At 37.0% G+C, this 17,061-nt stretch overlaps 2 protein-coding genes across 3 annotated transcripts in view; both read left to right on the top strand.

Annotated features, from left to right (window-relative positions):
- The first annotated feature begins 203 nt into the window (after window positions 1-203).
- Window positions 204-4,667, top strand: msantd1 (Myb/SANT-like DNA-binding domain containing 1). Its single transcript, XM_046852132.1, is given in 4 exon segments — window positions 204-445; window positions 448-667; window positions 1,042-1,323; window positions 3,996-4,667. Coding segments are annotated over 4 exon segments (789 nt in total). The 5' UTR covers window positions 204-414; the 3' UTR covers window positions 4,252-4,667.
- A 5,926-nt stretch (window positions 4,668-10,593) lies between these two features.
- rgs12a (regulator of G protein signaling 12a) overlaps window positions 10,594-17,061 on the top strand; it is a 31,961-nt gene continuing 25,493 nt past the window's right edge. For both annotated transcript variants that reach the window (XM_046851878.1, XM_046851877.1), the window contains exons 1-2: window positions 10,594-10,839; window positions 13,611-13,712. In XM_046851878.1, coding sequence (XP_046707834.1) covers window positions 10,732-10,839; window positions 13,611-13,712 — 210 coding nt within the window. In that variant the 5' untranslated portion in view covers window positions 10,594-10,731. The remainder of the gene's footprint in view (window positions 10,840-13,610; window positions 13,713-17,061) is intronic.

The following is a 17,061-nucleotide window of genomic DNA, read 5'->3' as shown; positions in this document are numbered from 1 at the left end:
GATCCCACTTCACTGGCTTTCTGCTAAAAGCTTTTTGTTACAGATCCGAGAGAGAGAATGAGCCAGGGAACGTGAGAGAGGAGGAGCGAGAGGAAGGGCTTGGGCTGGCTGTTGCCAGGGCAACTTGACATCACGGTGACGAACTTCCCTCTTTAAAAGCTTTTAAAGCTGATTGCTCCAGCCCTCCAGGCCCCATTCTGATGCCTCTTAACTGAGTTAGAGGGGGGAAGGGCAGAACGGGTGGCCTCTCTCACACATAATCACAATCCTAAGGAAAGAACAGAAAGGAAAGGGAAAAGGTGCCTTTCTAAAAGCTCACTGCAGTGAAACAAAAGCTTCCAGGATTCTGTTTGTGCAAAAAAAAAATCAGAAATAGATAGAGAGTGAGAGAGAGAGAGATAGGTGCATTACAAAATGTCTGCTGAGGACTGCTTTAGTTATGTAGTGCGAATGAAAAGCACAGAAGAGCACGCAATTGGACAGACTCAGAAATGAAAGGGCTTCTGTACATCTGGGAAGAGTATGTCACTGAGCTCAAGAAGGCCAAACGCAATGCTAAGATCTACGAAATGATGGCTAAGCGACTGTATGACCTGACCGGCGAGCATCGTCACAGGGAGGAGATAAAGATGAAAATCACCAACATGACATTCCAGTACAGGCAAGTGTAAGGGTAACATTTTAAAACTTTTACACACACCTCACCATTTTAAGTCTACTTTTTGAGGACACTCGAAGACTGATTTGGAGACTAAACAAATTTTGTTTGTTTATTAACATTTCAGACATTCTAGACCACACAGTTTTTGTATGATGCACTTTTCAACATTCTAGACAAAACAACCATTTTGTATGATAATATTCTTTCTAGGTAAGGATAAAACACTAAAACGTTCACTAATGTCTGAAACCAACCTGCTTACTTTTGTTTTACTAAATTAAAAGCTTTGTACTTTGCACACACTGTATATTTTTAACATACAACCAATATGCAATGACACATGATTCACTACGCCACATGGATCCCACTCTCATTAACAGGAAGATGAAGCACACAGCCAATGGTGGTGGTGGCACTCCTGACTGGCCATACTACAAAGCAATTGAGAGGATTTTGTCCAAGATACCAGAGCAGAACCATATGAGCCCATTGGACCCTCAACTTACTGGAGCATCCACTTCACAACCTGAAACCTCTGTACCTCAACCTGGGACACCAGTCATAGGCTTCATACCTGAATACACTGGATCCTCAGAGGAAAGGGAGGTCAAAGAGGAGGATGATGATGGGACAGAGATCTCTGTGAGTTCCTTCGAGTCCAGGTAATTAGGACATCTCAAAAACATTTAAGCAGTTTTTCTCAGTTGCTTTGGTGCGTTTCTAAAATTATCTTTAATATTTGCAAACCACTAAATGCATTCTCAAGACAACCTTGCAAAAGCCTGTACTTTTCTTAAAATCCTTAGTTCATCTCTCAAAAGTAAGTATTTGTGTCAATGAACAAAGCATTGGCATCACAATAACAAATCCTTTATTTCATTGTTCACAAACAATATTTATTTCTCTCCACTTTGTAAAACCTGCAGTTCATCAATGCATTTTCAAAGGTTGCATTTTGCACTGAAAATCAGAGCATTCTAAATACAGTATAGTTCATGGACAGAAACATTTGTGGAGTCAAAAAAAGAAAAGAAAATACTGATTTAGGAAAACAACAAAAAAAGCCCTACCTAAGACTCATCTCTTAATCTAGCTGGATCTGGCCATAGCACTTGATGTCCTCTCTCACAAGCCAGCAAGGGAAGAATCATCTTAAAGGTGAATCCATCCTTGCACAGACCCTGCATCAATTAGGTCACAGGTCTCCTCCATGGCTGAAATTAGGGGTATCCCGACATAGGGCTGGAGATCATAAAGGAAGGCGGTGGGTGGTAATGAAGTGAAAATTGTGGATGATCATGAAACCAGTTTGAACCAGAGCAGATCAGTGGAAGATACATTGTCCCAGATGACAGTGTATATCTGCTCTGCATCCATTTGTTCTCCTGCAATGACAATGTCGTGTAATTTGTCTATAAATGTGAGAATGTGGGCCATTTTGTGAGGACCTAACTTGGCATGGTGGTGGAGGAACCAATTCTGCGTGATTGCAGTACACATAGTGATGTTGCCTCTACGTTGGCGCAGGACATTTAAAAAAAAAACTGTAGCCAATGATGTTTCTGATGATGTGGGTAATAGTAATATAATAATAACTGATAATTTTGGTCAGTGTCTTCTTTTTCCGGATCCTCCTACAGGTCTACCTCTGCCTCTTACCTGTTGCCCTTTCATAGTGCTTATGCCTGATTGTTGAGGTTACAATTAAAGTTTTTCTCAGTTGCTTTGGAGCGTTTCTGTAATCAGAAATGAAATTCTCAAAACTACTTGTTCAACCTTCACATCATTTAGTCATTTGTGCTCATCACAAGAAAATTTTTTGTTTTGTTGCTTTGATCAAATTGTGAATGCTTTTGTACATTAATTTAATTGATTGTGTACAATTGTCTGCTGTTTCCTACATTATCAGTTGTTTATGTCGTGTTGATCAAAATATATTATACTGGTTTCACCTAAATAGTCTTAACCCCCAAAACATCTCAGCATCAGTTCATTGCATAAGTCATTGAATGCAATTGGTTAAACCAGTTGTCATCATCCGTCCTAAAATGTCTATAACTTTTTTTTGTAAATGTGTCTTGAATTGATGAATTGTGAAGATGAATCTTGAATGTCACTTCTGAAGGCGAGTGCATGGCATCAGATCAACCAATAATTATCTAGGTCTCTTAAAAAGGGCAAAGGTGAATCTTGTGAAACTTCAATTGGAGTGTATACAGACAGAGCAAAACAAAGAATTATAAATTCTGAAAATGGATAAACAACCAAAAAACAAACAAACACTTGTACAGTACAGTAAAAGTGTGAATCCTGTCTTATGCAATCAATATAAATAAAATATGCAATCAAATAAATACATTTGTGCTGCCAAATTCATATATACTATACAGAATAAATTCAAACTTGTGCATTTTCAATCACTGTAATCCAAACTGTAGTTTATATCAAGAAATCCTGAAACTATGTGCCATCATACTGACAACATGACTTTGACAAAGGGACTTTTCATGCTGATGGGACTGAGATGTTCATTGACACAAATACTTACTTTTGAGGGATAAACTAAAGATTTTAAGGAAAATACCGGCTTTGATCAGTTGGTTTATAAAGGTGGTATATTAGAATGCAGTGCCTTGAAATGACAATAAAATGACATTATGTTAGATTTCCGTGTTTAATGTAGAAAAGTTTGTTTAGTGTTTTGCCAAAAAATATTTGTGTAATGTTTTGCAAAAAGTGTGAGGCTGAAAATGTGCACATCTGGGCTGAGGTTTTGCTCCTTGAGTGTAAGGTTTCACTAACTGTGTTCTTTTTAGTGTGTAAGCAATCGTTAAAAAAGAGAGTGTAGTAAAATTTTATTTTAAAGCAAACAATTTCATTGGTTAGGGACACCTGACCTTCACAATCACATGTGGTTTAACCCTAAACAGTTGCCACAAAGTTGGAAATAAAGGACTGTCCCTTCACTAGAAATAAGACCTGTTCCTACATGACAATGCAATGAATTTGTAGTTAAAAAGATTTCAAGGTGGCTTTTACTCGTTGGAGTTTGAGAATTATGACTTTGAGTCGAATGCAGCACAAGCTAAATACAAAATATCTCATATAAGTCAAGCAAATCAATGAAAAATGCATATAAAATGTATGGAATGTATGTAAATAAGGATTTAGGAAGATTAATATAACAAGAAAGTGTGGACTCTTGTCACACCTGTACTATAGACAAGCTATCACATATACTCATTTTAATATACATAGAATATATTTTTCAATTTAATTTTGATTTCTTTGAAATATAGTCCTATATAGATCATAATTGCACAGCTGTGTTCAGGTCTCAGCCTATGAAGAGGCAGCGATTGTCGCATACTACATCACTGCGCCGCAGAAAGTTGCGCGTGATGGAAGCGATGCTTAAAGAGCAGAGGAAGATGAACCGTGCTGTGGAAGACACATGCCGAGAAGTACGACGTGTAATGCACCAGCAAAACTTCCTGCAGGTACAAAGCCTGCAGCTTCAGGAGAGAATGATGAACTTGCTGGAGAAAATGATCCCATCTACAAGCCACCTTACAAACACACATACCTAAATGTAACTTAACCAGCATTTGTGTGCTATTCATAAATCAGTATTCACAGCTTCACAAAACTATTGAAATACACAGTTCTGTTCAATGTGTTTCTTTTTTTTACCTTTACACTACTTGGGAAAGATAATGGATCACGAACTTGCTATAGTCAATGCTTTCACATAGAGTGAAAAAGTGTACTCAGTGTAAAACAGTTTAAAATTCAGAATCACAAAATTCAGTATCTTACATGAAAGGAACACTACTTGAAGTAAATTCATTGATCTTTACTATTGCATATTTGGTACAACATTTGTATTATTAAGTATATATAAGTATAAGTATTATTAAAAGACTGGAGATGTCACGCTATGATGCTATACAACATGATCACTTTTATTCTTTTTTTGTGTGTCTTTTTTATGCAAAAATTGTGACTTTATTTTGTAACTTCCATAAAGCCTTATATAAATGATCACACCTGCCTGTCTGGTTTGGATTTCAGAATTTAAACAAATGTGAAAGTGGTAAACAGTCGCCACCATTTTAAATGCAGATAGTGTTGTGTAATGAACACCTGAATTAAATGTGTGATAACTTAAAACAACGCTTTTTCAGTGCAATCCAGTGATAGCCAAGGGCTCATGGCCAGGGGGTCATTAATCTTTTTTTTTCTCCAAACCTTTGTGATAATAATGGAAGGTTTAAGCCTGTTTGGCTCGTCACATTAATTGTACGAGCCAAGGTTTGAGCACATCCTCAAGCAAACAAGTAGTCTTATACAGACTGTCATCTTGTGTTTTTTCTGCGTAAGGTTTAGTATTAAAAGCTCCATTGTAGCATAATTTATTAAGTTAATATTTAACTTAAACTTCATGAACAGGCTGCACACTTTAATGACAGATTGTTTGGGATTTTTATTTTGGCCAGGTCATAGTAACTGAGTGAAATGTTCTGGGCCAGAGTGGCCTTGAAAACAGAGCTAATGCTTAAAAGAACATGCAGAAGAGAAACCATAAGACAGCTCAGTAAAATCTTCAGTAGAAGCTTTACTGGTCTGGCCAGTAAGATCCTCACATACAGGTGAGGTGGGCCTGTAATCATGACCACCTACACTAATACATGAATCAGCACTGACACTAGAACCTGACACTATACTGTCATTATCAATATCTTAAAATGGGTTGGTATCAGGGAGGCAAATGTCTGTTTTGGTAGAAGAGTCAGAGACTTGAGGGATACAAACCAGCCGGTATAATGGTCACATTCTCAGGTCAGGTGTTGGAGTAGAAGACACCAAAGTGCCAAGAAAAAGTGCATATTGAGCAGTCACATGCATTAGCAGAAATGGCAAAACCGTTTCTTAAGCAAGATCATGGGGCCTTGTGGAGGGCTGCGCTGTACCAGGACACTTCTGGCTGAAACATAACAACATGCTTTAGTACTAATTTTAACATGTACGCAGAATCAGGCTGTCACTAAACTATGATAACATTAAATAAATCTTTGAGCAGAAAAGCAAAAGAGAAAACAAAGTATTTACACATGGTCAGAAGGGATGTGTGTGGGATCATCTGATGTTCAAAAGTAAGAATAAACATCGCAAGTTAGAGGAATAAGATGGTTCCTTATATTTATAGTCCAACCCTAAATAGGCTTAAATTTAGAATGGTTAAACAAACCCATAAACCATGTATTGAAGAAGGATATTGTTGAGATAATGGTAACCGGTTAAATGGTAATCAGGAATGTACCATGCACTTAAATGTACAAACCCGATTCCAAAAAAGTTGGGACACTGTACAAATTGTGATTAAAAACAGAATGCAATGATGTGGAAGTTTCAAATTTCCATATTTTATTCAGAATACAACATAGATGACATATCAAATATTTAAACTGAGAAAATGTATCATTTTAAGGAAAAAAATAAGTTGATTTTAAATTTCATGGCATCAACACACTTCAAAAAAGTTGGGACAAGGCCATGTTTACCACTGTGTGGCATCCCCTCTTCTTTTTATAACAGTCTGCAAACGTCTGGGGACTGAGGAGACAAGTTGCTCCAGTTTAAGTATAGAAATGTTGTCCCATTCTTGTCTAATACAGACTTCTAGTTACTCAACTGTCTTAGGTCTTCTTTATCACATCTTCCTCTTTATGTTGAGCCAAATGTTTTCTATGGGTGAAAGATCTGGACTGCAGGCTGGCAATTTCAGTCCTTCTTCTACCCAGCCATGATGTTGTAATTTATGCAGTATTTGGTCTGGCATTGTCATGTTGGAAAATGAAAGGTCTTCCCCGAAAGAGACGACGTTTGGATGGGAGCATATGTTGTTCTAGAACTTGGATATACCTTTCAGCATTGATGGTGCCTTTCCAGATGTGTAAGCTGCCCATACCACACGCACTCATGCAACCCCATACCATCAGAGATGCAGGCTTCTGAACTGAGTGCTGATAACAACTTGGGTTGTCCTTATCCTCTTTAGTCCGGATGACATGGCGTCCCAGTTTTCCAAAAATAACTTCAAATTTTGATTCGTCTGACCACAGAACAGTTTTCCACTTTGCACAGTCCATTTTAAATGAGCCTTGGCCCAGAGAAAATGCCTGCGCTTCTGGATCATGTTTAGATATGGCTTCTTTTTTGACCAATCGAGTTTTAGCTGGCGACGGTGAATGGCACGGTGGATTGTGTTCACCGTCAATGTTTTCTGGAAGTACTCCTGAGCCCATGTTGTGATTTCCATTACAGCAGCATTCCTGTATGTGATGCAGTGCCGTCTAAGGGCACGAAGATCACGGGCATCCAGTATGGTTTTCCAGCCTTGACCCTTACGCACAGAGATTGTTCCAGATTATCTGAATCTTTGGATGATATTATGCACTGAAAATAATGATAACTTCATTGAACACGTTATTTATTTATTTATTTATTTATTTATTTATTTATTTATTTATTTATTTATTTTCTTTTTTTTTATTAATGCTCCAAACAACAAACATGTACAAATCAACCAAACAGAACCTATACAGAAAAATTATAATAGCAATACCAATAACAATAAAAATTACAATAATAGCTACACAAAACATACATAAATTAAATAATAGATACAAATACATGTAAAATAATCAAATAAATAAAAATGAGATGAGATAAATCGCATAAACAACTTTCCACAACAGAGAAGACTTGTGCATCAGTGACATTACTGATATAATTATCATAAGATTTCAAAATCAATTACTTTTCTTGCTTTTAATCAATCTAAGAGATTTCAGAAATACGAATAAATATGAAATAATTTTTACATTTTGTTTATAAATAAAAAAAATTCCAAACAAAATGAAAAAATTAACAATGTAATTCACTGATATATTAGTTTAACCCTTATAGTAACAAATTAGATCTTTTAACTGAAAGGGATGGGAGAAACCAACATGATTACCTATATGAATTTATAAGCTATTCCATTTTTTTTTGCAATAAATGGATCAGTGTTTCATCTTTAATACAGCAAAAAGAACATGAACTCTCGACATCCATATATTTTGGCAAGTATTGAACACGTTTTTTAATTTTCTAATTTTAAATTTTTTTTTATTCAATTTAGTTTTATTAATGCCAAAAGAACAAGAGGTATTACATACTCATGTTAAATTTACACTTACTTACAGAGAAAAAAACAAACAAAAAACCCCCCAATACAGTGTACGTAAAAAAATACATAAATTTCAAAGTTTTCAGAGCATTACATGTTTTCAGTGCTTTTTTGTTTCTTGTTTCTTTCAAGCGATTCACATACAATTCGAAGTCATTAATAAAATGGGTAAAGTTTGGTCTATATCTTTCCAAAATAACCTTGAGTAAATACAATGAAAGAAATGCAAAATGGTTTCTTTTTTTCTTGACCACCGAATTCACAGAAATATGAAAATTTGTGATTAAATCTTTCCAAAACATGCTTAACAGGATACATTCTATGGAGTATTTTGTAAAAAAAGTATTGAACACGGTATTGAACTTTAAAGCCATGAGATCACCAGAGCACGTTGTTGGGCGGGGCAAATCTCCGGATTCTCCGCCCACGCGCATAAAAAGCACCCCCCCTCTAGTACACGCCGTTAGACTACCACGTGATTCCCCGTGCTCCAATAAGCGCCAAGTATTGGTTTAAACGTTTGGGTTTGATTGACGGCTCTCTCAACAAATGAGAAGCTCTCGCTCGGTTTTCCGCGATCGTTACGGTGCCATAGTGACTGAATGACGCTTTGTGTTGAGTACAATAGTGAATGGCCGTGGTTGTGTGTCCAGGAGCTGAAGTCGAAGAGCTGAAAGCTTAAAAATACGAGCTGTTTTGGTCAGGTAAGCGGGCGTACATTTGTTAACCTTGATCTACGTGAGAAACATTTAATAATTATAATAATATGTAATGTTGATTGTGGTTTGTGGACTTTGATACTTAACGCAAAAATAGACGAATCCGAAGGTTAAGACAGGCAGTAAGTGTTCTGTTAGTGTTGTTATATACTGAGATAAAGGCTGCAAATTGTATTTAAAAAATAATCTTTACGAAAGTTTGTAATTATATGTTAAGTACAGTAAAAAAGGTATGAACTTATTTTTGCCTTTATTATCCCGAGTGAGCGCGTGCGCAGAGATTGTCTCCAGTGCCGATGTTTTACGTGCCGCCGTACAACTTTTTTATTGTTGTACTGTTTATTTACCCATAACACATCTTACCCGTTATCTTACTGCTTGTCCCCCTCCCCTGTTTTACAGGACCTACAATGCGTGTGGCTCAATAATTGAAGCTCAGAGCAAAGCCTATTGTGATTTTGTTAGATCTTCTAGACAGAAATGAGATCTCTGGATCCAGCTGGAGAAGGTGTGAGAAGATCTCTGGACTTTTCTCCGGCACTGACCGTTCGCACAGTGGAGATAGAGCGTGGCAGAGGTGGATACGGATTCACCGTGTTTGGCCAAGCTCCTTGTGTCCTGAGTGGAATAATGAAAGGAAGTCCAGCTCATGATGCTGGCTTGAAGCCTGGCGACGGTCTTTTGAGTGTGAACGGCACAGATGTGTCAGCAGCTTCACATGAAACCGTGGTGGAACTCATCGGTTCGTCGTTACGATCGCTCAGTTTGCTGGTTTCCTCAGGTGACAGCCGTACAGTAAATTCTGCCTCAGGTTCCCTGACTTTTCCGGGGAAACTGATGGAAACCTGGTCGAATCCAGGACAGATGGAATCTTATGATGAAGGAAGTAGAGGAGCGTCAGTGGGGAGTTTCAATCCTGTTTTGGAAATTTCTTGTACTTACACATCAAAAAAACAACCTAAACAGAGACCCAGATCAGAACCAGATATGTCTTACTGGTCTTATCGGTGTCCACCAAAACACAACCCACATGCAGCTGATCTTGAGGAGCCATCTCGTGTTGTGAGTAAAGATTCCGTTTTTTCCGACTTTCAGAGTCAGCATGATATTTTACCTGACTCCAGTACTCTGAACGTGGGAATGATGGTAGGATACATAAACTCGGTGGAACTGGATCTAGTGATTTCCCAATCAGAAGAGGAAACCCTTCGAGTCATACAAGAATGTATCACTCGAATTGCGACTGAGCAGAAAACTCATTATCTGGTGATGATGAGGGTCAAATGTAATTGTGTGCAGCTTTATGATGACAGGGATGTGGTTTTGGCTGCATATCCTGCGGAGAACCTGGTCTTGTGTGCAGTATGTGGTGAAGATAATAGGTTTTTTGGTCTTGTCTCAAAGGAAGTGACCAAAGCTGATCCCAAAATAGTAGATCAAAGCACTTGTATGAAAACATTATGTCATGTATTCATCATAGATCCAGAACTCTGTGATCATGATGAGCATAAAAATATCTCTGATCATTTTGGCTTCTTGTGCACTGCTGACCCGGACACCCAGGGCTGTCTGGAGTTCCCCCAGTCACCCTATTCAATGTTAAACTTTGTGTCAGTCCTTTACACTGACATGGGGGACCATATTGAGAAACTGAGACTCAAACTGGATAGTGACGATTGTGATGAACAGCCATGCACACGTAACAGTGGCAGTGGCGACAGCGGGATCGGAAACGTGTCTCCGGAGGATCAGGAAAGTCTTGCTGACCAGTGGATTCTTACATCTCCAAACATTTCCCATACAGTTTGGGATAAACCATCTCCATGCACCTCCCAACAGAGCAATGGACCATCCTTAAGGCCAGAGCGTAGGTGCCTTCTCGCAGAGCCATTCCCTGAACCTGCTACTCCACAAACAAACACATCTACTGGAAAAGAGTTTTTGGATTCTCAGTGTAAGCAATCACAACCGCCTGAAAATAAGCCAAACGGAGAGGAAGTCAGCGCTGGCCCTCTGTTAGTATCCGGGCTCGCTGGCAGAAAACTCGGCCCACCAGCATTGAGAGCCTGGCTTATGGTGATACCAAAGCTAAACACAGCACATTACCACCTTCTATGGAACAAATCCCTCCAGTGAGACACAAAACACCTGGAGACCTGGGGACCGATTTGACAATGAAACTGTTTAGCAGTGGATCTAGGAATAAGGATGGCGAAAACAAGGTAAAAATATTTGTAATATATTTACATGTCAAATTAACCTAAGCCTAAAAGTGTCAAGCCCACAAATACACCATACTCTCAAGACCCTGACCTGACATTTTAAATTTAGCATTCATCATGATAAAATGTCATTTTAAGTGGTCAAGAAACATGTTCTAGAAACCAATGGTGAATTCATTTATTGATCCGTTTATTCGTTTGTCGAATATATATTACTAGACATACAGTTTGAAGTGCTGATCGGTATAAATGCATATTATAAAATGTAATCATATAAGATTAGACCCTAAAGCTTCCATTTTTTTCAATATTTTTTTTATATATATACTTATTCATTTGTAGTACGCAAGGTAAAATCTACCACTGATTCTTAGCCATGTCTTTTGTCATAAGACTTGGAGTCTCTTGTGCAGCAGTCTAATTTGCACACTAAATCATGATGTGTGGAACAGATGGTGCTACATGGTTGGGGCACAGCAGATGGAGCTGTTGTGTTGATTAGTGCAGTCCAATGTGATTATGCCAGACAGACCAGTGGGAAACCAGTCAAGATTGGTTTAAATTCAAGAGAGACACCTGGCAACAATCGACAAATTTCTTTATGCAGGGAAAATAAGCATTGTGTTTGGGCTAATTGACTTCAGTCTTCACTCTTAATTATTTTTATACCACAGTTTGTGCATTAGTTTGATTATGTGCTATAAAATCTAATTGTCCACAATATACAAAAGCAACCTCTCTCCCCAAACAATACCCAGTGCTGTACCACTTTAGTTTAGAATTTCAGCTGCCGCTCAGATAGCGATGAAAAGCCGAAGCGCCCAAGTTTTGTGGCGCTTGAGGTCTACTTCATGCAATTTTATATATATATATATATATATATATATATATATATATATATATATATATATATAATTGCATGAAGCAGAATTCGATTAATCGAGTTCATCTTATATTATCTCTCTCTCTCTCTCTCTCTCTCTATAAATATATATATATATATAGAGAGAGAGACAGACAGACAGACAGACAGAGAGAGAGAGAAAGAGAGAGATAATACAAGACGAAGACAGATGGAGAGAGAGAGATAATATAAGATGAACTCGATTAACATCTGTTTTGAAGGAGCCCAATGCTCAGATGGAAAGGAAATTACAGGTCTCTGTGGTATGTGTGATATCATTGTCATTCCATTCAAACATATGTTCATCAGAGAACTGGTCTTGATTATACCACAGGCCACAAAAGTAAAAAAAAATAATAATGTTAGAGTAAACAATGCAGATGGATAAAGCTGTGTGAAGTTTGTCCTGTTCCCAAAAAAAGTGCTTTGTTGTTAGATCAGGCTGCACTGCTGTGAATTCTGATTGAACTTTATAAGTATAGGAAACACAGTGTCATTTAAAAAAATCTTCTATATAAACGTATAATGCAAGTCAAACATTTGTAATAGCTTATCGTTTATTACAGCTTAGTCACAAATATTCCCACAGATAAAAACTAATGATACTGAGTTATAGATGCCTTCTAGATGTACACAGTGCTCTGGCATCTCATCCACATCAGGATTCCCATCCACCTAGTGCGTAGTGTTCCCAGGAGTATCTCTAGATTTACTGCCGCCCAAACCAGGACAAAGCATTCCTTGGAAGACGGTACTTGAATTAAATAATTTAAATAAGGAAACCCGAATCTTATTCTAGTCCCCAAATGACACTATAAATGATGGCTTTATAGCAGTTGGAGGGTAAACCTATAGATGAAAGACTAATAGACTGTAAAACATAAATGTGTGGTGTGAAACATGTGCCTACAAAGAAATTGGTCTAGTGACGTAAAGTTGTTTCTAATAAGTTGTTTCACACTTCACTAAACATTTGTTTGTAAACAACATCACTATAGTCTGTACAGCTTATTCAAGGAGCCTGTTTGCACTGTAAATGAAACAGGACTTTTTTTTTTGGGATAGAGATATTTGTTGTTATTTGTTTCTCACATACATTATCATGTTTTATGATTTTATAAAACGCCTGACATAAATGTAGGTGAGTGTCACAGAGTATTAGAACTTTACAAGGGGTTATAAAGGCACTTTTGCTGATGTGTAAATAATGAAAATGTACATAAATGTAATTAAAACAACATTAAATGAAAGCATTTCTTGACTTGAAGAACATAGACATCGATTTGCTACAGTGCTCCACAATTTCAATCATTTTCAGTTCTTTTGAAATGTAAATTATTTATAGCTTAAATCAAACATTTAAAAAATGCATCAGACTTTTTCCCCTTTTTATAATCTCTAAAAGGTGAGATGTTTCTTCGCTTCTCAGCATACTGCCACTGCGTTATTTGTGGTTTACGGCAAATTATTCATGCAAGATTTTTGCAAGAAATGTATATAAAGGTGAACACAAAAAAACTAAAAAAACAACGCTGAATCTTGTGCAATAATATGGTTTTAGTAATTGCATTTTTATGTACTTTAAGGTAAATACAAGGTTTGAAATGGGGAAACTGTGTGATAAAATGAGCAAAAGTAATAAATAAAAAATGGTTCATATTTATTTGCATATATTTCTTCCTAGATTTTCTTTTAAAATGGTTACTAACTGAGTACAGTTTAAATAAGATAATTTAATTGACACTGCATCTTGTTTATGATATTATTAATAAAGCATGACAAGATAATGACTATAAGGAATATAACAAAAAACTGGTGCGTAAATATGTTTTATGTATAATATAGATTTGATATTTTCGTTCCTCAGGGCTCCAGATTTTGGGGTCTCACTAGAGGACGCTCATCTGTTCGCAAAACCTCGGCTCGAGCCAACCGACTCAGTCTGGCTCGTTCACTCGATGATCTTGAGGTATGCTTTTTTTTGCCGTTATTTTTCTGATGTTAAAATTAAAAGAGGGAAAATTATTTTTTATTATTTTGCATTGATTTCTTTGTTCTTTTACGTGGATCTTTAAAGTTGTTTTACGTTTATCACATTCATGCAGCAGTCCTTATTGTTTCCTGCTTCTTTTGTTGAACCTTTGCACTTTTGTGTATGAAATCTCACTGAAGTCAAACAATGCAATTAGACATATAGTATCCAAACACAGCGACAATAATTATTGTGCAATACACTTTATAGAATAATATTCAAAATATCTTAAATCTAACTTTAAAAGCCCTCAGTGTTGAAGAGGCCCTGATGTTAAAAGGGAGACTGTTCCAGAGCCTAGGGGCAGCTACAGAAAAAGTCTATTCTCCTGTAGACATGATTGAGGAACAGATAAAAGAAGCAGGCTACATGATCTTAGTGACCTAGAGGCCATATATGGCTGAAGGAGGTCACTAATGTTCTCAAGCATTATTTTCTTTTAGGCGCTCGAATTAAAGGCTGGTGTTTTGGTGTTGAAGTGATGACCACAACCAGGCTGTTCTAAACAAAACACTAACATTCACATAGCGTGGGTTCCATAAAGTCTGCAATGAAACTCTTCAACAATGTATTTTTTACAGCCTACACCGAAGCTGATGATATTAGACAAGTCTCTTTGCTTTATTTTTTCAAGATATCTCTTATCAGTACTGCTCAGCTTTTCTCAATATGACTCATGAAAACATGACAAGTGGGTTTTGTTTGTGGTGTTTGGATCATAGTTGGAGATGAAGTACCGTAATTTCCGGACTATAAAGCGCACCCATATACAAGCCGCACCCACTGAATTTTACAAATATTTTTATTTTTAACATAAATAAGCCACACCTGTCTATAAGCCGTAGGTTTCTACACTGATGAACTTTACACAGGCTTTAACGAAAGACACGTTACACACGGTGTAACGGGTGAAATATGTTGCGCTTCCTTTAGGAGCATAGCGGTATTTTGGGAATAGCATGCCACTGCATTTTTCCGCTATTACTGCATGTGTGCAAGACGAGGATTATGTGTTTATTATTTTCTGATGCACATTTCTAAGTTTCTTTGACTAACCCTTAACGCTGTTGCCAAGAAAAATAAAAAAGCACTAGTTTTGGAAACCTGTCTGTGCTTATATGATTTCTGTTGCAACTGGAGTTAGAGAGCTCTCCCTTCACCCAGACTCAACGCGTTACAACGGCTTGTATCTAAACAGTAGCCTACCAAGAAAGTCATTGTTCACTGTCTTCCTCCTTCCTTTCACAACAATTTCTCTCGGGAGTTTATCTTTTGGCATCGTCGTGCGTTTAAAAATCACCCGATGGAAGTTTTTTTCTCCCGATGCCGTGCAGCTCAGAACACAGGTGAGGTGCGTTTTTTCGTTTCCGTTTGGAAATTTCATTGGTCTAATGTTATGGAGTTCAGTTTTTTGGCTTGAAGTTTGTGAAACCACGAAAAACCCAGGAAAAATTTATAAATTAGCCGCTTCGTTGTTCAAGCCGCGTGGTTCAAAACGTGGCTTATAGTCCAAACAATTCGGTAGTTGTTTCATGGGATGCTCCCTAAATGAAGCCCAAAAACTGTTATAATTTATACATGGCACTCTGAACCATTATAATAGCATTAAGATCCTCATTGACAAAACATAAACAATTCAGTTTCTGCATCTTTTTAGGCCGTGATGTCCGTTGAGACACTGAGTTTGAGCAGTTTTTCAGTTTTTTTATACCGGTAAATGATGACTTGTGCCGTAGTATGTTATTGGCTTTAAAGAAAACAATAATAATAATAATAATAATAATAATAATAATATTTGTATTATTGTTGCTGCTGTCACAGTGTCTTCGAGATACACAGATGTGACGACATGAAATATTGGGCTTATCAGTGACGTGTAAAAGAGTGCATTGGGTCCAAAAGACCACAAGGCTACTAGTTTGTATTAAATTCTAATTGAATGCAAAACATTTATGATAATTAAATATTTTTTTGTTTCTGCTGTGCCTAGAGTTATAGATATGTGTGGGTGTGTGTTCACTGGCTTTCTGACTTGAATAAATCAAGCTTATTGTCCAGGATTTTGAAATAGGCTTACCTACATTTTGGCACCCAAGTTCTCTACAAAAGTTGAATGTTGCTTCAAACTGTGATTTGCTATATTAATTCTTTCGTAGGTTGTACTCCTGTGTATTTTTCTCAGCATATCTCATGAAATAGCCAAATGCTTGAGGTTTAAAGTGGAAAAGCTTTTGTCATTTCTCCAAGTGTGAAATCTGAGAGCAGTAAGAGTTTTCCTGGAATGGGAGACGGCTGTTTCATGGACCTAATGCCCTTCTGGTGGTCAGGCAAGCTGGAAAGTGTGGTTATGAGAACATCAAAATGGTGTTCACCAGGAGAAAAAGCAGCTTCAATGGAGAAAGAAAGAAAGAAAGAAAGAAAGAAAGAAAGAAAGAAAGAAAGAAAGAAAGAAAGAAAAAAATATTTACTCAAAATGTGTAATGTAAGCATAGCATTTGTTGGACTGCCAGATAGGATCAAATTCATTAACTGTCCAACTTATTTTACCTATTTACAATGCAATTTCCTGCTAAACTAAAGTGGCCAGAACAAAGTAGTAGCCCTATTGCAAATGTGTTGGGGTTCAATGTAAGATGATAAGATGTAGTTGAAACTTGAATTTTTGCAAAAACTTATGGAATCCTTCTTAATTACTCAGTCACATGTTAAGAACCATGAGTTGTATAGATATTATTCTTTTTCTTCTGATTCCTTGCCTAATTTGCATATATAATGCCACACACTTGAATTTTATTTTCCCAAAATGTGTGTTCAGATCCTTCATAAAAATCTTTATCTCAATAATTATAGTAAACACGTTAATATTGTTAAACGGTATGGATGTCAATTACACCTCGTGATTGCACAAATATGCACCAAAGATAATCAGTGGTAATCTGTTTGTACATCTCTGTTGTAACTTGTAAATCAGTTTCTAATGACAAATGTATTACTTATATAATGTCAACATCCAGTCATAATTCATCAGGCATACCACAGATTTTGAACTATGTAATTGTAACCAGTCTTGAACGGTGTGTTTATCTCTGGTCTCTTTAGTATTCTATGCAACTTGGCAAGAACTGGCCACTGGGGACACTGCTTGTGAAGGTTGCATGGCCCCACAGATCGCTGCTTGTGGATATGCTTATGACGATACATTTATATGCTGGATCTCCAGACCTGACATACTATTAAACAAAAACAAAAAACAGATTGCAAAAATAGAAAATAAGTGACTTGCGCT

This window comes from Silurus meridionalis, chromosome 6, assembly GCF_014805685.1.
Source record: "Silurus meridionalis isolate SWU-2019-XX chromosome 6, ASM1480568v1, whole genome shotgun sequence".
NCBI lineage: Eukaryota > Metazoa > Chordata > Actinopteri > Siluriformes > Siluridae > Silurus > Silurus meridionalis.
The sequence above is the reverse complement of the archived record's forward strand: the minus strand, read 5'-3'. Positions and strand labels throughout refer to the sequence as shown.